The 26,403-nt window shown below is 36.2% G+C and overlaps 4 protein-coding genes across 6 annotated transcripts; 1 reads left to right on the forward strand and 3 right to left on the reverse strand.

The window, feature by feature from the left end:
• Positions 1 to 585: 585 nt before the first annotated feature.
• LOC110732179 (3-ketoacyl-CoA synthase 11-like) lies at positions 586 to 3,335 on the reverse strand. Of its 3 annotated transcripts, none has more exons than XM_021912095.1 (3): positions 3,192 to 3,335; positions 2,769 to 2,808; positions 586 to 2,590 (listed from the first exon to the last, which is right to left on the reverse strand). In XM_021912095.1, exon 3 carries the CDS (start codon positions 2,528 to 2,530, stop codon positions 989 to 991), a length of 1,542 nt encoding a protein of 513 aa, XP_021767787.1. In that variant the 5' UTR covers positions 2,531 to 2,590; positions 2,769 to 2,808; positions 3,192 to 3,335; the 3' UTR covers positions 586 to 988. The 3 variants fall into 3 exon arrangements, with proteins under 3 accessions (XP_021767787.1, XP_021767788.1, XP_021767789.1); XM_021912096.1 differs by having other exon boundaries at positions 586 to 2,620; XM_021912097.1 differs by lacking the exon at positions 2,769 to 2,808.
• Positions 3,336 to 4,423: 1,088 nt separating this feature from the next.
• Positions 4,424 to 9,540, reverse strand: LOC110732180 (syntaxin-81-like). The gene is made up of 7 exons (XM_021912098.1): positions 9,127 to 9,540; positions 8,893 to 8,976; positions 8,679 to 8,783; positions 7,440 to 7,583; positions 6,204 to 6,446; positions 5,965 to 6,096; positions 4,424 to 4,777 (listed from the first exon to the last, which is right to left on the reverse strand). Exons 1-7 carry the CDS (start codon positions 9,202 to 9,204, stop codon positions 4,634 to 4,636), a joined length of 930 nt encoding a protein of 309 aa, XP_021767790.1. The 5' UTR covers positions 9,205 to 9,540; the 3' UTR covers positions 4,424 to 4,633.
• Positions 9,541 to 11,827: 2,287 nt separating this feature from the next.
• LOC110732182 (chlorophyll a-b binding protein CP29.2, chloroplastic-like) lies at positions 11,828 to 13,637 on the forward strand. Its single transcript, XM_021912100.1, has 2 exons — positions 11,828 to 12,418; positions 13,069 to 13,637. Exons 1-2 carry the CDS (start codon positions 11,912 to 11,914, stop codon positions 13,420 to 13,422), a joined length of 861 nt encoding a protein of 286 aa, XP_021767792.1. The 5' UTR covers positions 11,828 to 11,911; the 3' UTR covers positions 13,423 to 13,637.
• Positions 13,638 to 13,912: 275 nt separating this feature from the next.
• On the reverse strand, positions 13,913 to 22,896 carry LOC110732181 (carbon catabolite repressor protein 4 homolog 6-like). The gene is made up of 16 exons (XM_021912099.1): positions 22,531 to 22,896; positions 22,067 to 22,442; positions 20,737 to 20,900; positions 20,024 to 20,089; positions 19,286 to 19,338; positions 19,046 to 19,127; positions 18,865 to 18,911; positions 18,277 to 18,358; positions 17,708 to 17,800; positions 17,597 to 17,629; positions 17,420 to 17,511; positions 16,711 to 17,330; positions 16,469 to 16,626; positions 15,617 to 15,702; positions 15,364 to 15,448; positions 13,913 to 14,323 (listed from the first exon to the last, which is right to left on the reverse strand). The coding sequence occupies exons 1-16, from the start codon at positions 22,642 to 22,644 to the stop codon at positions 14,258 to 14,260; spliced, it is 2,217 nt and encodes a 738-aa protein (XP_021767791.1). The 5' UTR covers positions 22,645 to 22,896; the 3' UTR covers positions 13,913 to 14,257.
• Positions 22,897 to 26,403: the final 3,507 nt, after the last annotated feature.

A 26,403-nucleotide genomic window follows, 5' to 3' on the forward strand; every position in this document is an offset into this window, starting at 1 on the left:
GACTTTTGTATGAGTTGTTATGTAACTTTTGGAATCATGTATTGTTTTGAACTACTAACTTGAGACCTAATTCTCTTCACCTTAAAAATTTAATATTCAGTAATAATAATTTCAATTCACTAAAAAAAAGTTTTTGTATGACAAAATTTTGTTTGAAACACAACTTTTGCAACAACTTGAAAAATTGAACAATAAAATACTTCAATACTCATAAGATCTAAGCATAGTTATGAAAACTAAGTCCCCCATTTATTACTTCTTATATATGCCCTTGTAGCTCACTCGAGCCTATGGAAAAAAAATAAACTTGGTAACTTCAAAAAGGTAATAGCACAATAGTCTTTGTAACTATGATAAAACTAGATTCGAAATCAATGCTCAAGTGCGAAAAAAAAAAATTACATTTTAAAAATTTGTACAGGCAAGAGGCAACAGTAAACTATTGACTTTTCTTCAATGAAGGATAAGGAGATTAAGAAGATACTGCTGTTTTCCCTCATATAGATATCAAATTTAGCTGAGATTGAGCACTATTAACTAGCAAAACCTATTCAAGATTCAATCATTAATATTTACTTTGGCAGAAATCGCAGGCAATAGGATGGTCAGATTAAATAAAAAGATTAAACCAATCAATTACACAAAAAGTCTACCCCAAGAAACAAGAAGAAAAATACTAGCTTAATTCCATCAATAGTTCACTACTTAAATTAGTAGGCTTTCTAATCTCCACCTAATCACACCTTCCTACTTCTCTTATCAACTCTAGACATTTATCTGAGTGTATAACAAATTCTCTACTTCATAAGCGAATTCGTTATCATTTCCATGCCAACAAGAGGCATCAGCTGTATCATCTACTGCAACCCCGAAGAAAGGTTAAATCTGCAAAAGAAGCAATTGAAAGGAACTAGTTTCTTCAACCATTCAAAGCACCCTGCAACTAAGAGGGATACTTAGCTGCAACTGCTGGCTCATCAACCTTGTCTCAGTTTGAAATTGACGATACCTTTGGGACATCCACAGGAAACAAATGGATCTCATCCATCCACGGGTTTTGCTCTTTTTCGGGATTCACTCCCCTCAGAGCTCTCCAGACTGCACTATTACACTTGAAACCAGAACCAAACGCAATCTGCCATATTCTATCTCCCCTCCTAACCCTCCCTTTAGCTTCAGAATAAGCCAGTTCATACCACAGGGAGCTGCTTGAGGTATTCCCAAATCGATTGAGTGTCATCCTCGAAGGCTCCATATGCCAATCAGAGAGCTGCAGGTTCTTCTCTAACTCGTCAAGAACAGCCCTTCCTCCAGCATGAATGCAGAAATGCTCAAAAGCCAGTTTGAAATCTGGGATGTAGGGCTTTAGTTTCATCTTCAAGAGTTTTTTTCCTATCAGAGTGGCAAAGAAAAGCAACTGTTCTGACATAGGAAGCACCAAGGGGCCTAGAGTAGTGATATTAGTCTTGAGGGCATCTCCTGCAACAGCCATCAAATCCTTTGACAAAGCAACTCCAACTTTTCCCTCGGGATCCTCTTCTTGGGTAACACAAGTGAAGCACTTATCATCAGAACCTTTGTGGGTTCGGACAGTGTCAACAAGCTGATACTTGGACCGCCATCTATCAGATCTCTTGTTTGAGAGTAGAATCGCAGCTCCTCCCATCCGAAACAAACAGTTAGAAACCAACATCGATCTCTCATTTCCAAAGTACCAATTCAAGGTTATGTTCTCCGTGCTAATGACCACAGCATAAGAATTGGGATGGACTTGTAGAAGATTCTTGGCAAGATCGATTGAAATCAATCCAGCGCTACAACCCATTCCACCAAGATTATAACTAACAATGTTGCCACGCATCTTGTAATGGTTAACAATCATTGCAGACAATGATGGAGTGGGATTAAACAAACTGCAATTCACTACCAGTATCCCAATGTCCTTAGGTTTCACATTCGTTTTAGCAAACAGCTCATCCAGGGCTCCAAACATCACCATCTCAGCTTCCTTCCTAGCCTCCTGCATACACACATTAGGAGGATCGAGAAGAACAGATTCTGGAAGGTAAGTATCTTCACCAAGTCCTGATCTCTCGAGTATCTTCCTTTGAAACTCAAGGTTTTCCTTTGTAAACGTACCAATGGAACGAGACCTATCCATGAAAATCTGCCTCGTGCACTTCCGAGAATCATCAGGTTTGTAACACGAAAAATTCACGAGGTACACAGGGCTAGGCCGAGTAAGGAAATAAAGGGTAGCCAAGAAAACAAACAGGGTCGAGCATACAATCACCGATATTAAGTTGAAGCGAAGATGCTCCCAAAGGACATAGACATCTTCCAAAGAGAAAGTGGAGAGTTGGGCAGCAATGACAACAATAAGAGGTGATAGGAACAGATACATTCCATGGGTAATGAGGTAATGGTAACCCAATTTGACATATTTCAACTTAATAGATTGCTTAAAATCAGGAAGCTTTCTTGAATTTGAATTGGGCATTAAGGGGGTGGCAGGATTTTGTTCACTCATAACTTCTTCAGCAACAATTCAATTTACTCAATCAGATCAAAAATACATTAATTTGGGCCCCTGAAACAACAAATTATTCAGAATTACTCCCTGAAAAGTAGAACATGATCATATTTAGCTAACTGGGTATATTTGAAAATGCAAAATTTTGGCTGATTATTTAAAGTCTAAACCCTAAGATTGTTATAGATTTATTAAAGAGAAATAAAAATCCATTCTTTATAATAAAGAAAATCACCTCAAATTCAGGAACTGGGTGTCAGAGAACAACGGATTACCTGTAAAAATAAATACAAAAACCAAGAATTAGAGAAAATCGATAATGTTCTATGTTACTCAGACTCAATTTCACACACGGGTACATGTTCAATTGTCCGACTAATTATATGATAAGCTTCAATAAATTTGCCAAAAACTAAGTGTCGATAAGGCCATAAAACCTATTAAAGAGTCGAAGATCCAACACGGGTACTTAAAAAGCTGACATAAAGACCCCAACTAACAATTCTACTTCAAACAATAGTTTACTTTTTTTTTATCGGGATCAATAAACAACCAGATTGTCAACCAAAGCTTAAACAGATTAGATCTGACTAAACAAGCATGAAATTAAAAGTGAGATTATAATGCAAAATAAATGAAACTCAGAAAAGGAAATCACCTGAAATTGAAGATTTTGAGATGAAAAAAGTCGACTTTTTCTCCTTCAAAATTCGGAGAAACCAAAGAAACGTGAAAAAACAGAATGAGAGAAGTAAGAGTGTTTTTTTTTTATAATTCAAATGAAGGATGTTTGTATATATATGTAATGCAGCCTGTAATGCTGTAATACGTAGAAGAACAGTGTGTATAAGATTATAATCTAATAATCTTTATATTATATTAAAATCATATGATGTCTTTTCTCCGTTTCTATTTAGTTGACGCGTTTGATTTAGGCACATATATTAAGGGGAGAAAATAGTATGAGAGAGAATGAAAAAATAAGTGGGGTAGCTTGTAAATACATGGTAAAAAATTTACCCAAAAAAGAAACGTGACAACTAAAAAAACTTCTAAAAAAATAATATGAGACGAATCCAATAAGATCTCACTTGACTATATTTTGCTTAACGTATAGCTCATATTATATGGTCAAACAAGAGTGATGAATAGTGTAAAAAGTCCATTATTGCAATATTAATAGAACGGAGGAATTATGTGTCATCTAAAAAAAACTGAAGTAGTATAACGATTAATATAATGTGTAACATTATTTAGCATATGATACCATGTGAATAAATATGATGCAGAACGGCAGAAAGGTGGGACCAAACTACCAGACTGTAGGGGACTGTTATTTTGGGAAATTGGAATCTAAGTTGGCGACTTGTTTGGTTGGTGAAGAGCGGTTTAAAGCAAAAAAAGAGCGGCTTGGATTGGTCAAACAGCTGATTTATATACCTTTAGCAAAGTCATTTTGGAAACGCCCTTTGAGCAGCGTTTTGAGATTAGCATTTTTTTTTTAATAATAAAAAAGAAAATTTGTCAATTGCAACTGATAAAAGTATTCATTTTGCGAGTTTCAATCATCAAAGTTTATTTATGCAAATTACAACCAAAATTTCACCAAACATTTTTAACTACAACCAAAACCCGATTGATTCGGCCACTTTCATTGGAATATGTAGAGTATACGACGGAGTAAAAGGGCATAGATGCTGTCTTTCATGAAGAAGGGATGTGTCCTTAACCATCTGAAGCTGAATGGAAAAATTCTTAAAAAAAAGAAAAGATAAGATCCAACATCCAAACCAACTTTCGTTGATGACACGGTTGTAAACATGTTTTCTACAAGTCTGCAACATGTTAGCACGCAGGGACCAACAGTTCAAACAAGAAAAAAAAAGTGTGTAGTATGAAATTTCCTAGTTTGTATATATCAGGCTGAAAACGATGGATACAAAGAAATTTTTTCACAAGTACGTTGTATATTGGAGAATTGTTAGCCTCACACCACCAGTACATTTGGTCATGAACCGTGGACATATTTTCTACTGCCTTTTAGATTGATGACTGATAATTAGCTTGCAGCTTCTGAATCCTCTATACCTACTACATTCATCAGCTATACCAATCAAGAAATAAGATTGCGAAAGTAAGTACAACAAAAAACAGCCAAAGAAACACTCTGCTACTGCTGTTTCGCTGTATGGCTTGAGTAAGCTCTTTGTTGCCAAGCACCATATTATGCGTTGCTTCAACTGCCTGAATAGACAAAAAATAGCAAATGGTGTGTAAATACAAGGTTTCTCAGATGATCTTATAGACATAATACCTAACACAGTTGTTTGTGATGACAATTAAATAACAGTAGACATAAAAAAAAAAAAAAAAAAAAAAAAAAAAAAAAAAAAAACACCAGAACTCAAATCTTCCAAATCAAATGGCTTTTAGTACAGTTATTTTTTAGATGAGAGTATACATCACTGAAGATCCACCCAAAAGCAACTCAAGATCCCTATTTGTTGGGGTAGAGTTTGCTCATGAGTTTCTCTCTCCTCCTGAGAGCTACATGTACGTGCTCTGACATCACCCTGGTGTCGAGCTATTTTTCCATACGACCTCCCCAACTTGTCGCCACAAAAGGAACCACAGAAGTTCAAGGAACTAAGGGACACAGATGAAATATGAACCATGATCGTTAAACTTTTCAATGTTCATGAAAAAAATAAATTCACATGAACAGTTGGTTCAAGCCCTTCAAGGGCCTTATATGAACATGAAACTTGGACCATGGTCATATTAACCATGGTAAAAAGCAAATTAATGGAATGTGCAAGTTCTACTTCCATCATACGGCAATAGCTGTTAACAATTTGAATATATATAATACGTACAGCATAATTTGAGGGCTTTAAATATTAATGCACAACACTTTTATACATAAAACTTAGGCCTAATAAGATGCACTTTGATATGCCATGGGTACTGGCAGTAATGAAAAAAATGCTCATCTAAATTGCTCTACTTTGATGGAGCAATTTATGTCTTTGGTTTACTAAATATCACAGATTTGCAAGAAGTTCGATTATAACAAGGAAAAATATAAAAGCTGCAAATCATACTATGATTACAATATGAGGTCAAGATAGATTTGGGAATTGGAACAAAAAAGATGACTTTTCACTTTAACATATCAGTGATGATCAGAAACTCAGAATGCCTTCCATAGACGACACAATTACACAGTTGTTATATTAGATTTGGAAATTGGAACAAAAAAGATTACATTTCACTTTAACATACTGGTGATGATCAGAAACTCAGAATGCATTCCATAGATGGCACGATTACACAATTGTTAAATTTAACTAAAGACCAAAAATTCGTTGCTCGGTTTTAGCAAAAACACTTTAATTTCAAGGTCCATCAACTATGATAACAAATCTCACCTGATCGTATAGATACTCAATCTGATGAACTTGCTGGAGAACATGTGTAGACATGAGGTGATTCAGTGCAGACATCTCCACCATTTTGGTTTCAGTTTCTTGAGCAGCATCAAGGAGATTACTCAGCTCCACCTACATTAACTTTTTTTGTTATTCTGATGAATTCTGCAGCCAAATACTAACTATAAAGTGTGTATTGATACTATTCAAAGTATCATGATGCATATGCAACTTATAACCTGAAGTGCACGAGTGTCATCATCCAAAAGCTGTTCTTGGACTCTTTGGGGACTTGGTTCCACTTCATCAGGTTCTGTGGCCTCTGGATGTTTTGATTTCAAACGATCTGTTGAAATTTTATCGGGGACACGGCTTCTTTTTCTTCTGGGCATTGTTCTATTAAGTGTATCTTGGAACCGTATAGCTCTCAGCCGATCAAATTCTGATGTAACTGAATGAAGCTTTTCACTCAAAATCAAAACCTGTATATTGTTTCAGAAATAAGGGATTAAGGGAAATGTGCCAAACCTAGAAAACAAAGGAATTATCTTCTTTACAAAGAAAATTCGCAACAATGTAGATGCCACACAATGCAACCATAATAATTTAACTTCCAACTGTGTCAGTTTAGTTAATCGACTAAATCTAAGTACTTGTAACATTTAGCTGCCATAATGAATCAGTAACTTTTAATCCACATTCTTCACATCAAACAACCAATAGTGGGACATGATTCACTTGCCAGTGAGTAAACCATACAAAATTGATTGGCAGTTGTGAGATCTTACTGCTCAAGACATAAAAACAGGAACGGTAGTCATACACCAATAACAAAGAGGGAATTCTTAAAAAGAAAAGGGCAACCTTGCAAAGGAACTGATGCATAAAAGGAGAATGTCCAAAGGCTATGTTCTTTTTACCTTAAGAAATTAAGTTTCAGGAAAAATTTATAATTTCCAATACTTTCCAACAGCTAATACCCAAGTTCATTTCACAACAACAGAATATTCTAATAAGTTCGAATCATTTCCAATAAGTTTGATGAGTAATTTCCAACAGAAAAAAAGTTGCTCTTATGGTATATCAATTTGCGAACAGGTATACAATAACTGACTAACACACAAATTAACTATCCTCATTATTTTTCATCAAGCCTAATAAGTTAGATTATCTCATCTACTTGTTGAAGTTGGGCCACTGAGACATGACACATCCGTGATCCATTAACAAACCAAGGAGTGAAGGACATAAAAGCATAACACAAATATAGGAAACAGCACAACAAAATTTGCTTCTTGATTTAAGGTAGCTAAACCTAGAGACATATCCACATTCTGAACTCAGAAGGTCTCATGAAAGAATGGAGGAAAAGCACCAATACCAGCAAAGCCAAAACCCAACCCCACCTCAACACGCACCATACTGAGCTAGTTAGCAGGATAAGAAACTAACTACAACCATCATAAATCACATACCACACCATGTTTATGTGCAATAATATCAGCATTTGAACCATCTGTATTCATACTAAGCCAGCCCTTCGAATTGGCTTCTTCATCACTTATACTGGCTTTTAGAACCTCTATCTGCTTTTGACACAACTTAACAAAAGAAGTAACCTGCAAAGAACAAATTTCAAATGTCAAAGAACTCAATATCAATACTAATTACCTTCTCAATGAACTTGATAAGGTTTATTGGTCAAATGATCAGATATACAATCATGACATAAATAATATGTGACTAATGTGCTCATCTCGAAAACAAAAGCGTGGATAATTTCAGAGATTAGAGTGAACACATTGACGAGTATTTGTACAACAATTTATAGTTAGGCATAAGTCTCTATGTGATAATGTAATAGCAGATAAAGACAAGTGAAACAGTCTTGTAGTAAGTTTTTAGACTTTTGGATGAGCAATATATATAGTGCATTGTTGTTGCCTTAGTATCATTAGTAGCTAGACAAATTGAAGCTCAATTTAAGCTCTTATGATTAAGGTAAGCGATGGTAAATCCCTTGGTACAAGATCAAGGTTATTTTGTTTACTAGCTGTTGATGATCAATTATAAATTGCCAAGGTCTTACATTTTTCCAATGGTAATTGTGAAATTCAGCTTGGTAGGTTTGTAATTATTTGAAAGATTAATGTGCTTCACTTAGATAACATTGAATGGATTAGCTTGAAAGCTTAGAGGGTATGAATTGAGGAGCATTGTATAACGATATATAGAGAGATTAAACAAAGAATCAGGCAAATATTGCCGTGTTGATGGCTAATTATGAAGAGCAAAGGTCTTATATGTTTCTGAAGGACAGTTATGTTTCTGAAGGACAGTTAACTGTATGAAATCCCAATATTTATCAAAAAAGCTTCATCTTTATCAAGTTTCTGTCTTTCCTCTTGTTTATTTGTTGCTGTGCTCATTTTAATTACAGAGAAGAGCTCAAATTTGTTACCTTTGGTCCAAACACGAGCAATTAACATTTAAACCACTACCACACACTTATTAATCTAAATAAAGTCAAAGAAAATCAAACAAATTTGACATAGCCATGGTAAAGTATGAGGTTAGAATCAATCAATTTGTTCAAGACTTACGACTTAACATGCTGCCACAAGTACCTGAATGTTCAATAAATTATAGATAAGCCGAACACAAAACAATACTTATACACAATAAGTCCAACATAAAGATAGCTTAGAACTTACTTCCTGCTCAATGCTATCTCTCTCTTGTTCAGTAGTCCGATGCATATCAACATAATCGCGCTTATGTTTCATCAAATATTTTTCCAACTCTCCAATGCTCTCAAGCTATAAATTAAAAAACGCCAACCAAATCAACACATTACAGCATTGCAATGCATCAAAAATGTTTGTCCAATCAAATCAAACGCCTCGAAGATTAAATTGATCATCTTACTGTTTTCAACGAAGATTTCATGAACGGAGTCCTTTCGCGAGGCTTGTGTATTATGAATGACGCCATTATAGCAGCAATTTTAGACTAACACACCAAAATTGAAAGTTGATAAGAATTAAAATTCATTCAATCAAGATACAATTATAATCTATATTATGATAATTAAAGTAATTCCAATACAATCAATCATCAATAATTTGAATTTGACCTAAAATAGAGAATTGGGAAATGTACCTCGTTGTAATCGAAAGAAACGGCTTGACGGCGAACAGCATCTTTGAAATCCTCAGTCCTATCCCTAATTTTCGCCATTGTTGGATCATACAACACAGCAGAGGAAATTTGTATGATTTGAACTCAATTTGATAAAAGATGAAGTGAATTTGCAGCGATTTGTACAGAATATCCAAGGAATTTCAGCAAATTGATGAGAGAGTATTATTTACGATTCGAAATTTTGAATTGAAGCAAATTAGTAGAAATTTCCAGAAGTAGAGAGAAGAAAAGATTTTGGAGGGAGAAAAGGTGAGTTACGACAGCGGGTGTTAGAACGCGCCGCTGCAGATCGAAGAGAGGACTTAGACAGGGGAGATACGATCTGAAGATTACCACGTTATTTTTACAGTAATAACAGTATACTTGTACGAGTAGTCATTGTATAATTTGATGGATTTAGAGTAGAGCCGGAGAAAGCTGACACGCGTGAATTAGAAACAAAAAGGTCGAGTTAGTGTCAAAGGTTTACGAGACATTAAATTAAATGGGTCAACACGATACGCACATTTAGCTAAGTAGGTCGGGTTATTGTTGAGAATTCCAACACATAACTAACAAGAATCAACTCACTTAAGGAAAAAACAAATCAATAATTTATGAATTTTATGATATATCTTTATAATGGGATCATCATTTACACTTATAACACGACAACACGATGGTCAAGATCGTACCGGATACAAAAAGGTGTGACGTAAAACAATTAACAAACATGTGGCAAAAACTGGGGAGAAAAAGATCGAGTCAAGATCTATCTCATTACCTTTACAATAATAAATCTAGTTATCTACCAAGCTTTAGAATTGATGGGGAACTCACCTTGTGACTTTGAAGTCACAAATTCGAGCCCTACCAACTACATTTTCTTGGGAGTAAGAGAATTCCCATACTTCCTCTACTCTCAAATTTGACCTGTGAAGTTGGGTTGGCTTAATCTGTAAAAGGTGTCGATTCAGTAGGGTTATTAACTAAACACGAACTCAAAAAAAAAAAAAAATATTGGCTTTGACATTTTTTTTTCGAGTTTGGCCGTGAGGTTTCATACTAAGGTTCGGCCCAATCCAAATTTTACTCCCCTTTGAGTTAAGTGCAATTAAGAATTATGAATGTGACTGTAAGAGTTGACCCCAAAACTAGTGGCTAGTGTCTGGTTGTGGCTCTAGGTTGGAGTGATAGTATTTGGGGGCATTTGCTACTGCAGCAAACAAACTACAGAATACATAGAGTATCAACTTGAGTACGCGACCTAAAAAATTATCGGGAGATAGGCTTTTTTTTTTTTTTTTTTTTAATTACTCCCTCAATCTCTTACTCTCTTATAATCTTTCCGTTTTGACCTTTTTTCACTTATAAAAAGATTTTAAATGTAATGATATGGAATAATTAAATGTTGTTAAATTAACATTAATGTGTGTGTATATATATATATATATATAAGTAAGGTTAGTTTAAATAAATTCAAATAAATTAGATTAATTTTAATAACAAAAATTAATAGAACACAATAATTACGTTGCATGTCTTTCAAAAAGAAGAAAAGCAAATGGGCAAGATTTTGGGCATAAGTGAAGTTTTAGATTGATAATAACCTAGATTTATTTTGAATTAAAAAAAATCTACTGTATCATAATATGAATTGTGATTAGAAATTGAGGGTGTTACACTAGAGAGTTTAGAGTCAGCATGAATCAACAAATTAAATTTGACCCCTTTGACATTTCAAACGACTATGAACACATATTTATGTCCATAGTGGTCACACATCCATGTTCTTAGTGGTCATGGAAATTTATGAAAATTTTGTAAAATAAACAATTATCAAAACTCTTGGACTAAGAATAAGTCACACTAAAGAGAAGTGCCAAATCTAATTAATTTCTTTGTGAATAAAAATGGGTAAAAATGGATGTATGTTAAACAATATATTGAAAAGATGAGACAATTATTATTTAGGGTGACAATACATTATTAGTTCAATTAGAATTTGATTATACTCATTCCAGTAATATCAAGTGATAAGTTATTGAATTTATATCGAGACTAACGGTAAACTTATAAGTAATAATTGAGCATGTGTTAGGTTAGTTCTCCAAAATTGTGCTTATGTGCAATTATCCACTATCAAAGATGAATAAAATTGTGGATGTCAATTGTTTTTGTTGGTTAAAGTCTTAAAATATACTCCGTACCACCTAAACACATGAAATTAAATCTCATCAACGACCTTCATCACTTCATGTCTTGCAAATAATTTGAAATTGAGGTCTACATTATTGATTTATTGCCCGTATGACTCTTTGCGTTATTGACCTTATTAAACCATTTCTACTACCTTCATTTCATAGACTACATTATTGCCTTGATGACTCTTTGGCTCTTTGCGTTTATATCATTGTCTTTATTGCTCCCTTCACAAATAAAATTGAGGATTTTTTGTTTAAAAAAGACAGCTACGCTACTAAAGTGGGCCAAGGAAAATGACATGTACATTTGCTTCAGTAATTAGATTACCAAAATCAGATAAGATAAGGCCCAAACTACCTCACCCGTTAGATAGATATTCTCCCTCAATCCAACGCCTTACAAGTGCCCACATTAGATAGCCCATCACCCAAACATCAGAAATAAAACACCCCACCAAAAACATTTCATACCACTAAACCATACACTTCTCAGTCCTAAACTCTCAACACACCTCCCATAACCACCACCAATCCATCTAAACAAGTAAATAAAATCAAACATGGCTTCGGCCTCGGCCTCCGCTGCCGCCACCTCATCTTTCATCGGGACTCGTCTTCCTGACGTGCCATCCAACTCAGGAAAGGTCACGTGCCGATTCGGGTTTGGAACCAAGAAAGTAGCCAAGAAGGCCCAGCCCAAATCAGGCTCAACATCAGACCGCCCATTATGGTACCCTGGTGCCAAGGCCCCAGAGTATTTAGATGGGACCTTAGTGGGTGATTATGGGTTCGACCCATTTGGGCTAGGAAAGCCTGCTGAGTATTTACAATATGACTATGATGGTTTGGACCAGAACTTAGCCAAGAACTTGGCTGGTGACATTATTGGGACCCGGACCGAGTCGGAGGATGTTAAGTCCACAGCTTTGCAGCCATACAGTGAGGTTTTTGGGCTTCAGAGGTTCAGGGAGTGTGAGCTGATTCATGGCAGATGGGCTATGTTGGCTACTCTTGGTGCTCTGACTGTTGAGTGGCTTACTGGTGTCACCTGGCAAGATGCTGGCAAGGTAAGTATAATATGATTTCCTGAGTTTGTATTCATTGTTCAGAGAAATGTCTTGCTTGGTTGTCTAAAATGATTTTACTATAAGGAAATTTGTAGAATGATGAAATCTAGATGTTTTAACAGGAAATCATACTAGACACATATGTACAATTTCAGATCAAAATGATGATTGTTTCAGGTTAAAGTTGCATATTAATATTGGTTCTGAAAGTTAATATAAACACTTGTTTTTAGAAAAGTTGGTTAAAAATAAATGGAAAAAAAAGAAAAAAGAAAAAAAGAAATAGGCTAATGAAACAAGTGAGAAAGATGGAGTGAAAGCTACAGTAGTTTTGTAAGAAAATGGTGGATATAATACTTTGTAAGAAATAATGAGTGGAAAGAGTTAAATAGTACAGCAAAAAAAAAAATTACCGAGGTAAAAGGGGTTTGCCAAAAATAAATAATCTAAGTATAAATGAGTTGAATTTTGAACACCTTAAAGTAGAAAGTGAGTTGAACTTTCAAGAATGAATAAAATACAAATTCGTAGTATTAACGGGTAGTCTTTATGCCTTCTTTTTAAATTTAATTAATTTTTTTTTACTGTAGCACTACTGGGGAAATACTTAAATTTCTCTTGACAATTACTTCTGTGATTAAATTTTATAGGTGGAGCTGATTGAAGGATCATCATACCTTGGCCAACCACTTCCCTTTTCAATGACCACATTGATCTGGATTGAGGTGTTGGTCATCGGATACATCGAGTTCCAGAGGAATTCAGAGCTTGACCCTGAAAAGAGGCTTTACCCAGGTGGAACCTTCGACCCATTGGGCTTGGCATCTGACCCGGAAAAGAAGCCGATCCTTCAGTTGGCAGAGATCAAGCATGCCAGGCTAGCTATGGTTGGTTTCCTTGGCTTTGCTGTTCAGGCTGCTGTTACCGGTAAAGGCCCGCTTAACAACTGGGCGACTCATTTGAGCGACCCGCTCCACACTACCATCTTGGACAGGTTCCTGTAGAATGACTCTGGTTGGGGATCCTATACATTAAGCATCTTTAAAGTGCCCATAATATAGGGTTCATTGTGTAGTTCAGAAGTGCCTACTGTTATCTTGTACCAGTACTGTAAAGAATGGATTATTGGGGCTTGAAGTAGAATGAAGAATGCATTCTCTAGACAGGTTGTATGATTATTATTGGAATACTATAAATATAGTATCAAAGATTAACTAAACAACAGAAATCAGCCAAATAAACGGGAACAAATCACTAAAACTTGTTTTCAAAAGAATCACTCAGTTCAGATAGAAGGAATAATGATTCTTTGCTTCGATGCAAAATCCTTTTTATCAATGTTACTAAAATGCAGATATTATGACACATTTTGGAAATAATTTTAACTAGAAGCACCCATTTTTGTTTACTGGAAACACCCAAAATAAGGAATATAGAATATGCTTTCCTAACATACTTCTGCAAACAATCATGACTAACAGCACAAAGAAGTTAACATGGACACAGTTGAAGAAGAGCTTTTATATCTTATAATTGGCAGTAAACAATTACAGGCAATATAATCTCATCGCCTCCACAAAAAAGGGAGGGGAAGAGATTTCAAAAGTAGCAAAAAATAAAAACAAATGTACACAAGTTATTATGCATCATGTCGTAGAAAAATTTAATTCTGTATTTTCTAACAATTTGAAAAGATCAGCTTTCCTTATGTGTTCCTGCGGTGCCCTCTTATCTCAATCACCACAAACGGGAAACATGTACGAGGACTATACTCACAAGTCACAACAGGGAACAATTAAATGGAAGTACCAAGATGTCAGCTGCTGAAGCTCAACATTTTCATCCATTTTGTTTTTCAGCGAATGCCAACTCCGAAACCAAAGCAATATGATCACTTCCCCATTTCTGATTAAAAAACCACATAAAAAAGGTATCACTATCAAATGCCTGTATAAAATTCTACCTGCAAGGCTGCAAGCAACTTCAGCAAAGTGAGACAAACACTATAAAGATAAAATTAAAAATTATTAGATCTGTTAAGCCTGTGTTATATGGAAACAGGGCAGACATACCCTACAAGCCCTGCAACTAAATTCTGGCTATTGAATGGTTCAGCTACCCCCCCCCCCCCCGCCCCCCACAAAAAAAAAAAAAAAAAAAAAGGGAAAGGAAAAGAAAAGAAAGAGACAAGCTGCCTGTTCCCCCACACCCCCCCCCCAAAAAAAAAGGAAAGGAAAAGAAAAGAAAAGAAAGAGACAAGCTGCCTGTTCATGTCCAATTGTCCACCAATCCATAATGATCTACCAAGATTCTTTTCGGGTGCATGATGGAAAAATTAGGAAGATCTTGACCTTCTTTTTGTAAGGTTTATTACTTGAAGATGGAAAATGGAGGGAAAATAATGGAGAAAATCCAAATTTGAAGAGCAAACTGAGAAGACACACAAATACATGATATATCTGCACTAGACTTATTCACTGAGCAACACAATTTAAGGATAAGAATTATTATTTTCATGTGTGCTATTACTGCTATACTAAATAACTAATGTTGGTCGCTTCTCATAAAATGAAGTCACACTACTCACTACTGGTTCAAACTTGAAGCACTAACCTAGCAGATTAGCCATTTCAGAGATTGAATATCAATTATCAAGATCAATTTATATCTGCAATTTTCATAAGCATGGTAAGAGCTATTTGGAATCAAATTGATCATATCCATCAATTAAGTGTCTGTTCTTTTCATCTGAAATCCACTATATTGAACAAATTGGAATCAACTGGCACAAACAAGAACTAATCATAGTTTTGAATGGAATTTGGGTAGCCCACATTGAAACATATCAGTACTTACTAGCAGCCTTATCTGACCTTTATTTTTTTGGAATAATATCATTTTAAGGTGAAAAGAACAGTACAAAATGAATATTGATAGAAATTTACCTTTGTTGGGAATCCCCCACTACGTTGCATTACATCTTTTCGAATTGGAGCAAGAGCTTTAGCGGTGTAAAGACCTTCAGATCGCCTGTATGCCACAGAAGCAAAATATCACTTGTACAGATTTAAATCTGTGAGCTGAAAATTGTGTTCGGAACAAGACGCAGCTCAAAAGGTGAGCGAATACTATCACACAATTCTTAGCAAGTCATTAATCAAACAATAGGACAAGCAAAGGAGCAGAAGTACAGCTCACCATATGTAATCAACAGTTCCCAGAAAACAAGTGTTATAACTAGTTACCAGTGGCTCCCCATTAGAGTCTCTTGTCCCAGAAGAATCCTAGAAAACCCAAACAGAGATCATTAAAAGGTGACCTCAGACAATATCATTAATACAGAGAACACAATAAGAGCAATTGTAGCAGCAGCTTAGTATGAATCTTAAACTTCTCAGGGTCTGGAGAGGGTAAGACGTGTTCAAACAAACACTAAATCAATCAGCCAATTATCAGGGTAAAAATTTCATGATTTTGGTTTAAAACGAAGGGTCAAAGAGCTACCTATGTCCGAATTCAAACAAACACTAAATTAATCAGCCACTTATCAGGGTAAAAATTTCATGATTTTGGTTTAAAACGAAGGGTCAAAGAGCTACCTATGTCCGAATGTTGAGAATCTGACACGAGTAGAGGTAGAAGAGTCCAAGTAACATAGAGTCAAGAGCATTAGGAGACTACATTTACGAGGTTAATATAATATTGCACAAAAGATATTTTATGTGCGAAAAATTTGGAATCCATTGAAAGCATAGAAAGAACATTATATATAGGTTTCTTATCAACCAAGGAAACAAGAAAATGAAGTGTTTAGTCAGCAGCATCACTTCATCAAGTGGAAGAAACAGACTCACTATACCATAGGTAGACTATCTTGACAAAAATATTTATCAACCAGTTCATAACTACCGTATAAGCCCAAGCTAGGACACATAAATTATTCCTGCCCATGGAACAACATGAAAGCAATCACATATACCACACCTTTTCCAGATCATGTCACATGTTCTTGTATTATAAATAAAGCCAAAAGCCTAAAATAAAACCTACCACCACTTCTGTGTACACGCTCCTGAGCTTTAAAGGGTGCTCAAGAATACGGCTGTTGGCATCCCCAGTAGCAGTAGCTATTTCCATTGTGGTCCACAGAGATGGATCATAATATGGTATATTCATATCAACTGTTTCAACCTCAGGGGCCAAATCACCTAAAATAGTAAAAACAGGTTATCAGAAGCTACCTTAAGTTAAAATTAACAATTAGTCTTCCACGAAGGAATTTACAATCTTACCAACACTTGATTGTTCCCCATCACCACCGTTGCTAAAATCAGACAAAGATTCCTCAAGATCTTTATGTAAATCTTCACCCTCAGAAATTTCACTAATCTCATCAAGTGATAGCTCATTAACCTTTTCAGTTATATCAAGGTTTGAAGCTGAAGGTTCATCTGATTGAGAAACGTTTGAGCTATAGTTGTTTCTAGTCTCTTTTTCCACAACATTCTTGTCAGAATTACCAGCAACAGAGGAAAATCTATCAGTATTGCCCATTAAGCTAAAGTCTTCAGAAATTGGAACTTCTTTAATTTCCTGCTCATTCAGTGGCAAACCAGAGAAAACAACATTTTCAGTTGAAAGCACTGAAGTAGAATCAGGACCTTTAAGAGTCTCATTGAGTAACTGATCAGCATTTTCATCTGAGCTTATATCAGTGTTTTTATCAAATGAGTTTGCGGGTACATTTTGCAAAGAATCAGCAGGAGGAGGTTGCTGCAGGCTAGCAGGTGTTTGAAGTTTGTTAGATAAGCTTTCAAATCCGTTCTTATTTTCAAGGGAATTACTCTGTTTTCCGTCAATACTCTTGTTCTCAACAGTTGCTGGACTAGCGACATTACCAGCCGGCTGTTCCCTAAGAAAATGGAAAAACATTACAAATCTATTACCAAAGAATAGAGTGCAAAATTGATTCAGCAGAATTTGAGGAGAGAAAAAAATAACCTAGGATAAGAACCATATTGTCTGGGAGGGGGACTAATTACAGCAGAGGCTTGTCCTGAAACCTTGTCTCTGTCCACTTCTGATATATCTAGCTGCCAAATCACAGATTTGATAGCTTAACAGACATTTATAGAGGGATGCTAGTCATTCCAAAGAATAAAAAGGTCCCAACTTTACCTTCTGCTGAGATATGAAGTTGTACAAGGGACTCTGTCAAAAGGAAGACACTTAGTTTTATTGATAAGTGCCCCAATTTAACTTGAGAACGGAGAAAGATAAGCTGTATACCATTGGAGTGCAATTGAAATCACCACATAAGACCACAGGAGCATCATCCCACGTCTTCGATACCGCTTGAGCCCTTTCAATAAGTATCCTCACCTACATACAACAACAAAAAGACTCCAATTAGCAAGGCAGCAAGGACAAGGACATTCTCCGTTTACATACACAATGGAGCGAGAAAGACCTGGTCCTTTTCACACACACACACACACACACGTGCCATAAACAAACAAATTTAGATAGCCATCAAGGAAACAGAGATGCATAGTTGAACACTTGTGCAATGAGATTAGCTTGTCATGAACGATTCCAATCAAGTGAGATAACAAGCAGAAGGAAGTACACACTATATATTTTAATTGGCCCTTTCTTTCTTTATTGTTTTTTATTCCCTATTTATAGTAGCAAAAGGGTGAAGAGGAAGCAAATCAGTTTTCTATACATCTACTACACAAGTAATATATATGCCGACAAACATTGCAATAATGCCTTCACCAAAACTCTTCATACTCATACAAAATTTTGTTGCACAAAGGACCTTTAAGGGTGAACTATCAACTAATTCCTGATACCTGTCCAAGCTTGATTTCTCCTCTTCTTGGATTGTAAAGCACGTGAATGTTACAAATGACGACTCTATTAGGGGATTCTGAGCTGCAGTGGTAAAATAAGATTTCATTTTTTAGAGAGCAAAGTAGCAACAAAGCATATTAATAATCGATAGCCAAGAAAAGAAAAAGGAAAGTAAATGTTACGAAAGACCCCTATTAGTTTTTCATGTAGATATACACCTCCAATAATTCACAACTAAATGTTTTGACATGATAACATAGCTAGTTACTATGCCTATCTTACAAAAGCTCAGTAAATAGAAAGATTAAAAAATTAAGGAAAACCTGATTCTAGTAATCCAACCTTTTGTCGGTTAAATGAAAATAATCTTACCTTTCAATAATAATCTAACCTTTAAGGGGTATTATCTTACAAAAAACCTTACCGGTAAAGTACCAATTGTAGGAGATCATTTATATACGTGTCACTTCTGATTGGTTTAAATTTTTTAATAATTAATTTTAAGATTTTTAATTTTTTAATTCTAAAAATTAAAATTAACAAAAAATAACAGCAGAAAACGAATGATATTTTTAAACAAGCATTACCTTGTTGATGATGCCATCTGAGTTCCATTCTGATTTGGACTTAATGACTGTAAAATAAATGAAAAGATTATTTAAAAACGCATTTTAACATGGGCATGCTGAACAAAATATTAAGGTTGACACTTCTTTTTTCCCTACATAACTTCGGAGAAGGAAGAAAGATTCAAGATCAGCAGCATACCTCTAGAACACAAATTTGAGCAACATTATCCCGCATTCCATGTTTATTATACTCAATGCACTCTTTATACATCAACCTGAACCTAAACCCATGAATTTCGAACAAATGTCACAAGATATCCCACTCAAAGACACATTTCTCTTGGCCAGAAACGCACGACATCAACATGAACAGCAAAAAATGTAGCAAATGGCATCATCACTTACAAGTTAAAGCATTAGGCTTTTAAAGACTCCTTACCTTGTTGTTCGCCAAAAAATAGCACACCCATCAATTGGATCACCAGTTCGCATCTGGTATATTTGGCAAATAATTAGGCCTCATCAGCATTTTCAACATACATCTGCATCAAACTTCAACCATTCCATGGAATTATACAAACAACAGTATTCAAGCCCCAGGGATCTACTTAAGCATAAAGAATAGCTTGACCCTTTGGAAACTAAGAATTAACACCGGCTCAAATCCGTACACAAGTGCTTAATATATGTAACTTAAAGTCTTAAACTTCTCCATGAACAGCAGCATAGGCACATCAATTGAAAGCAACATATTAGTTTCGGAAGCTTAGAAACTCAATAATGGACTAAATAGTTTATCCTCCTTGCCTCCTATAGTGCTTTAACACCATAAAAGGTAGCACAAAATTAAAAGGCAACATGCAGCAGAAGTTAATGCACCATTATTTTCCTAGAATAGTAAAAACCTAAGGAGCTAAGAATTATGATGTCAACTGTGTAATAGAAGTGCAGAGGAAAGTACAACATATTCTCTCTCTTAATTATTAGCCTATTCAAACAAATGATTTTTTTTTTTCCACAACCTTTCAAGTGAAGAATAAAACTGCGTGTCGAAACAACAAGGTATTTATTACCAGAAAATATCTCTCTTTCTTAATGATGATAAACTCAAAGAGAAAGCAAAAACAGCAATCAATAATCCATAAATCAATAATGATGTGCTTATGTTAACCACAACCTTCCAAATTCCGCTGTACCCATGACGCCCCAAGTCCTCCTCCAAGTCATGAAATTTGTCAACTTCCTGAAAATGGATCATAAGCTTCTCAGTCTCAAAGTTGAAAGCAATATGAATTAACAGTTATTAGGACTGCTGTATGGTGGTAGCTAGGAACAACAAAGTATCACATACCTAACATGGGGAAAAAAAAAGAAGGTATTTTTATAGAGTAAAACTAGCTATTGCATAAGGAAGCAAATTGACCAATAAGCCATGACACATGAAAAATAATAATATTAGACAGAATGAAACAAAGGGTAGATAATAAACAGCAGCAGACAGTCTCAAAGTTGAAAGCAATATGAATTAACAGTTATTAGGACTGCTGTATGGTGGTAGCTAGGAACAACAAAGTATCACATACCTAACATGGGGAAAAAAAAAGAAGGTATTTTTATAGAGTAAAACTAGCTATTGCATAAGGAAGCAAATTGACCAATAAGCCATGACACATGAAAAATAATAATATTAGACAGAATGAAACAAAGGGTAGATAATAAACAGCAGCAGAAAACAAAGATAGTACAAAGCAGTAGTATAAAGAGCAATGACAAACAGGAAGAAAAGTTTAAGCAGCTCAAATACAAACATGCGAATCAATTAAAAAAGGAAGCTCCTGTTGATCATAAAACACAATAGCTATAGCTTAGTAAATACAGAAGGGAAGGGACCTGAAAGCACATAATGTCAGGTGACCACAACTGAAGCTCAAAAAGTATCTTGCCCTTCCGCCACTCCCAATTCATAAAATAGCGTCGGATGTGAAAGTACAGCTTTCGATGGCTATTAGCAAGGTAATCAGCAAGTATATTATACGAGAGAACAACAAACCGTTCTGCAAAAACATAAATAAATTTAGGTCGGCTGTACTAACATTGATTCACAAACCATGCTGATGTTTCTAAGTCTTTTACAAGAAGCCCAAAGAACATAATGGCAATAAATACAAACTTTAATTACTTAAAGAATATGCTAAAATGGAAAAGAAGGCTGTCAATAACAAACTTCAACATCGAACTTCCAGAGAATGTTTTGTAAACATATCAAAGGTAGCCAAAGATCAGTATACGCAAAAAGTAGCGAGAAACAAGAAATGTGCAACCACTCTACTCATTTAGCTCTTCAAACATTTTCTAATCAATTATGCTCTATTCCAGACACCCACTCAATTAGTTTGCACAATTTATTAATTTATTCCAATGTTACACATTTGAAAGTTTTTCCCACTAGTAAAAATTGGTTTATCTAACTCCGGAACTAAGCAATACCACAATATTCTTATTTAACTCCCAAAATAATGTCAATAAAGAAAATTAAAAGGAACATAGGTGTACATAAAGCATTGGTACATATGAAATGAAAAATGTTGCAAATAAAAGAAACCAACGAAGTACTTTCTAGGCAAAGCTTTCAACTTCAAGCGCAATTCCCTTGTTCTTTCCCTCAACCAACACAAGGTGCCCTCGATACACCGAGTGTAACATGCAGATGCTACACCCCACACTCAATCGCTCACTACTTTGTTAATTGGGAATTTAGGAGAATGTAAGCAATCCAAACGAGTAAATGTGCAAAACATTAACCTCGGTCATATAGTACGCCCACATGTATAATCAACATTAACCTTGTACCAATACGCCATGTATAATCAAAATTGCTCCCCTCTTGTACCTTTTTTCTCTGTTATGGTTCTAATAATTATTACTGCCTCTGTTTCATATTAGTGGCAACTTTAGGGTATTAAATGTGACGTGTAAAATATTTCAAAGTTACAACTCATATGAAAGGAAGGTAGTAACAGTAATCTTTTGATTCAAACTCAAACAAAGCATTACCAAACCTTTAATTTTAAAATTTAATTAATAAAAAATTTAGCTTTGCAAACTTTTTTTTTACAAAATTCATAAATTCCCGCCATTCATTTCATCACAATTACCCTAATTACAAAAAAAGATGAACTACTAGTAATAACAATTAATATATGAATAATAGTGAAATTACCAGAATTAGGAGGGGGAGGAACCTTTGCCAGCTCCCAAACCCGATGATCATCCGGCTTCGGCCGCTGAACCCTAGCTCCCGATTGCTGATTATGCGGCCGATTAAACGACGGCGTTCTACCTCTATAGTTACCACCACCACCACGATTATTCGACGAAGAATTATAATCATAATAACAATTATTATAATTATTGCGATTGTAATTGTGATTGAAGCTATTAATTGGGCGAAAATCAGCACTTCGCTGAAAAGACGAGTTCGAGTCACGAACAGATTGAACATTAGCGTCGCCGGAGACGGCGGTCGGGTGGTCGGAAAAGTACCGGCGACCACGATCTCGACCACGACCTTGTCCTTGACTTCGGCCTCCTCTAAACTGCAATGGAGGAGAGAGAAAGTGAGATGGTGAAGAAGATGAGAGAGAAAGTAGGAGCCAGGAGGAGAGAGGAGAGAGAAAGTTGTACCGGAGGTCGGATGGCGGCGGACATGGCGGCGGCGGCGGAGGCGGTGGAGGTGAGTGGAGTGTTGACGATGGCGGTGGCGATACGGTGGAGAGAGAATGAAGAGGATTGTCGCATTTTACATCGTTGGTTAACTATATGAGATTTTTAATAGTTCATGCACTTATATTGTATAGTTTCAAGTTTCAACTCTTTCAGGTCATTTTACTCTCTTTCCAATTTATTTTAGGATTTTATTTTTCAATTTATGGAGTAAAAGATTTGTAGATGGTACATTGGTACATGTATATAATTTTGTTAAGAAAATGTCAAATGAAGTTCACATGAGTTTGGAGCACAATAGCTTATAGCTCATCACATGAGCTATATTTAGGACAATAATTTGTATATAAGTACAATTATGTAACATATTTTATGGGCAATATTTGCCTATAAATAAGTTCACTATCTTGTGAACTAGTAGAGTAAGAAGAAAAACCGACATTCTCTAATTACTCTTTTGCTCTCTTCCATCTACATCATCATAAAATATACAATATCATAGTTACCTCATAACACGTTATCAGCACCAGTTACTAGTCAGGTATATTTATACCTACTTCTCAAAATTATAACAAATAAATACTATCTACTTCTAAATGTTTTGAGGAGTATGCTCTATAGTTGCCCATATTTTGGGATCCTCTATACCAGAAACTCAAACATTTATTATATCATATATCTCAAAACAACGGTGAAAAATATCCTTACTTATGAATTTATTACTATCTTGCCTTGTTTTATTTATGTTGGTATCTTGGTTTATGTTTGATTCATACATGTTGATATTACATACTCACCTTCTATGTAAAATTTAATTTTAGTAATTATAATTAGTAGTAACTTTGCATGCATATTATTAACTAAATTGACAAAAAGATGCAGCCTTTTATACTTATTATTTTTCTTTCTTTTACGAACTTTTTGTGTTTCTTTCAGTTTTCGAACCCATGATCTTTTATAGATATTAGGGCTCTCGGACCACTATGGCTTGCATTCCCAGTGTGATAACCTTTTACAATTATAAATACTTATATTTGAATGATAATTTTTCCAGTACATTAAACCATTATATGATATTTTTACAATTGTACAAAACAGTAACAGATAAACCTACCTCTATAAAAGGTAGATTTTCCCCCGATTTTCACCACAAATCTCTTATCCTCTCTTTATCCAAAAATCACCCAAAAATTATTCACCCCTTCTTCTCCAATATGTTCCCCGACGGCGATCAAAACATCCAAAACACCCACACCTTCACCTTTGAGGAAGATTTAAAGAAAATAAAACAATATTTTCTCCTAATTACGGTGTTTGTAGTTCTGTTAGTAGCAATATTAATTTTTGTCATAATGTACAAGTGAAGTTTGTTTATTTTGTCGGTTAAAAGCATGTTTTGTTTTATTATGTTGTTTTGTTGTTTTAAATCATCATTGTATGATATTACCATTATTATTATAATTATTGTTACTGTTTCGGGGTTTTTTGATGTCCTGCGGGAGAGTTACAATTCCGGGACTGGTATCCTTGCGCATGTACCTGCAAAACAATGGAGACTCCTTGTGGTGGGAGCTCCGCCTCCAACGGTCAAGTTAGTACTTGTTTGAGGAGTAACAAATGCGGAAAGTAAAGGTGGGAGATCTGGTTCCTCTAGGGGAGGAGTGATCAATATGTTTAGACTTCTCTAGGTGAGATGATTCTCCTGTTTATGGAGGCTAATGACATGTTTATATAGCCTCGAAGTACGTGCCTAATACTAGGTTTTCTGGGAAAACCTAGGACTGATTGGACTTGCCTCGGGAATTGGGCATGCGATGGCCGTTTTCCAGGTTGGCGGATAATGGGCCACATGATGTGACCTGAATAGTCCATGTTGGACCTCTTAGGGTGACAAGTGGCGGACGCTGATTGGCCCACGTGGTGGACACGTGGCAGGTCTGGATTGGTCCATTTGTCATGGGTAATTTTACCCTAAACATTTGCCCCTCGGAAGGAGTTATTTCTCTTTCCAGGAGGGATTGCTCCTTTCGAAAGTTAGACCCTCGAAGCTTTGCTAGGTCGGCATCTTGTCTAGTTCTAATGGGAGATGGACTTGATTAACTTAGAAAATTTTGATGCTTTGGGCGGTATGACATTTTCAAAGTTAATCAATCATAATAATGATTGCCGCCGAACTAGACAGATGCCGATTCTTTGCCCTACTATGCAGATAGCCCCTGATCAGGTGGACTGTCAACTATTGCACAAGGGGTAAGCGTTTAGCATTATTCGGCCGTTGGCCTCTTTTGATTCAATATACTAAGTTTGGTACTTAGTTTATTTCGTTGGGGGATGGCTGGTCGTCTGCTTTGGTGGCTGCATAGAAGCAGGCGTCAGACAGGACGTCCAACCAAGGTAGCTATGCCTGTTGGGTTACAGACGACAGCTTTAAGTATAGCCAACCTAGTAAGAATAGTGGTCGAGTACCTCTGTTTACCAAAAAACAGGCGGACTCCTCATACCTTTTAGGTTCCGTACTAAGGAGGGCGACTGGTTAACCTTGCGGTTAGTCAATCACTGCCTATTTTGTTTGAGTGGTAGGGAAACCAGGCGGCGGGGGCCGGATAGTCCCCTTAATTCGCCAAGTTTTTCTTGGCTATTAACTCAAAGGTTGTTAACCTAGCAGGAGTAGTGGTTGAGAGCCCCTGTTTGCTAAAAACAGGCGGGCGACTCATACCTTTTAGGCTCCATACTAAGTTTGAGAGAGTGACTATAAGTTAACATGGGAGTTACTCAGTCTCCGTCACACTCTAGCTTGAGTAGTAGAGGTACCAGGCGGCGGAGGCCGGCTGATCCCCTTGATTCGCCAATGTTTGTTGGCGATTAACCCAAGGAGTGGTTACCTAGTAGGAATAGGGGTTTGAGTGCCCCTGTTTGCCAAAAAACAGGCGGTCTACTCAAACCTTTTAGGTTCCATACCAAGTTTGAGGGAGTGCCTATGAGTTGACTTTGGTGTTACTCAGTTGTCGTCACTCCTGCTTGAGTAGTAAAGGTACCAGGCGGCGGAGGCCGGCCGAACCTTTTGATTCGCCAATGTTTGTTGGATATTAACTCAAGAGGTACCCCCTGCATTTATCCCAAGTAATACAGGGGGTCATCCGACTCAGATGTCAACTGCTACCACTGGTTTGGTTAGTGATAGAGTTATCCTTGTCTCAAAAACGGCTACGTGGTTGCCCTTGGGGACAGTCGTATAGGTGTCGTGTAATTAGTTTATAGAGCAATGTTCCACCCAAAAGGGAGCTGCTCTCTACGACGAATTTCATCCGGAGGGATGCCGTCGGACGCCTGCTATGATGTTGGGACAGGTCGTATTAGTTTAAAGATTGGATCAGTTGGCTTGGCGCCTGGACTGATCATTCGGCTTGTGGCCTTGGATAGTTCTTGGTGAACGTAGGTGCTAAGTAAGAGGAGGGTAGCCGCCTGTTTAGGCACAGGGTCGGCCAGGCCCTGATCATTTTTTAGCTAAGTATAGGAGGGTGGCCGTTTGTTTTGGAACCAGTCGGCCATCTTCTATGGAGAGTAGCCGATTGTATGTCCAGACGGCATGCCCCTCTGGTGATAGAGTAAAATAATCAAAGTAGAGAGTAGCCGACTATATAGGTACTGCGGCATGCCCCTCTGATCATAGATTGAAATACTCAATGGAGAGTAGCCGACTGTAAAGGTACAGGCGGCATGCCCCTCTGAATTAGTATTAAGTATTGAAATAATTTCAAGTGTTAGAGTAGATAGATCACTTAGCTCCCTTCCATGGAGGATTGATGACTCTACTTTCTTCAAATGGGGACAGGT

Source organism: Chenopodium quinoa, unplaced genomic scaffold (assembly GCF_001683475.1).
Source record: "Chenopodium quinoa cultivar QQ74 unplaced genomic scaffold, ASM168347v1, whole genome shotgun sequence".
Taxonomy (NCBI): Eukaryota; Viridiplantae; Streptophyta; class Magnoliopsida; order Caryophyllales; family Amaranthaceae; genus Chenopodium; species Chenopodium quinoa.

Excerpts from the sequence above, each read along its gene's own strand:
- LOC110732179 (XM_021912097.1), bottom strand. The coding sequence starts at position 2,530 with ATGAGTGAACAAAATCCTGCCACCCCCTTAATGCCCAATTCAAATTCA.
- LOC110732180 (XM_021912098.1), bottom strand. The coding sequence starts at position 9,204 with ATGGCGAAAATTAGGGATAGGACTGAGGATTTCAAAGATGCTGTTCGC. Across the intron at positions 8,977-9,126 it reads TTTCTTTCGATTACAACGAG|TCTAAAATTGCTGCTATAAT; the intron begins GTACATTTCCCA and ends TTGGTGTGTTAG. Across the intron at positions 7,584-8,678 it reads GAGATAGCATTGAGCAGGAA|GTTACTTCTTTTGTTAAGTT; the intron begins GTAAGTTCTAAG and ends TGTTCTTTGCAG.
- LOC110732182 (XM_021912100.1), top strand. The coding sequence starts at position 11,912 with ATGGCTTCGGCCTCGGCCTCCGCTGCCGCCACCTCATCTTTCATCGGG. Across the intron at positions 12,419-13,068 it reads CCTGGCAAGATGCTGGCAAG|GTGGAGCTGATTGAAGGATC; the intron begins GTAAGTATAATA and ends TAAATTTTATAG.
- LOC110732181 (XM_021912099.1), bottom strand. The coding sequence starts at position 22,644 with ATGCGACAATCCTCTTCATTCTCTCTCCACCGTATCGCCACCGCCATC. Across the intron at positions 20,901-22,066 it reads TCCTCCCCCTCCTAATTCTG|AACGGTTTGTTGTTCTCTCG; the intron begins GTAATTTCACTA and ends ATGTTTTTGCAG. Across the intron at positions 18,359-18,864 it reads CAGATGGCATCATCAACAAG|CTCAGAATCCCCTAATAGAG; the intron begins GTAATGCTTGTT and ends TTACCACTGCAG.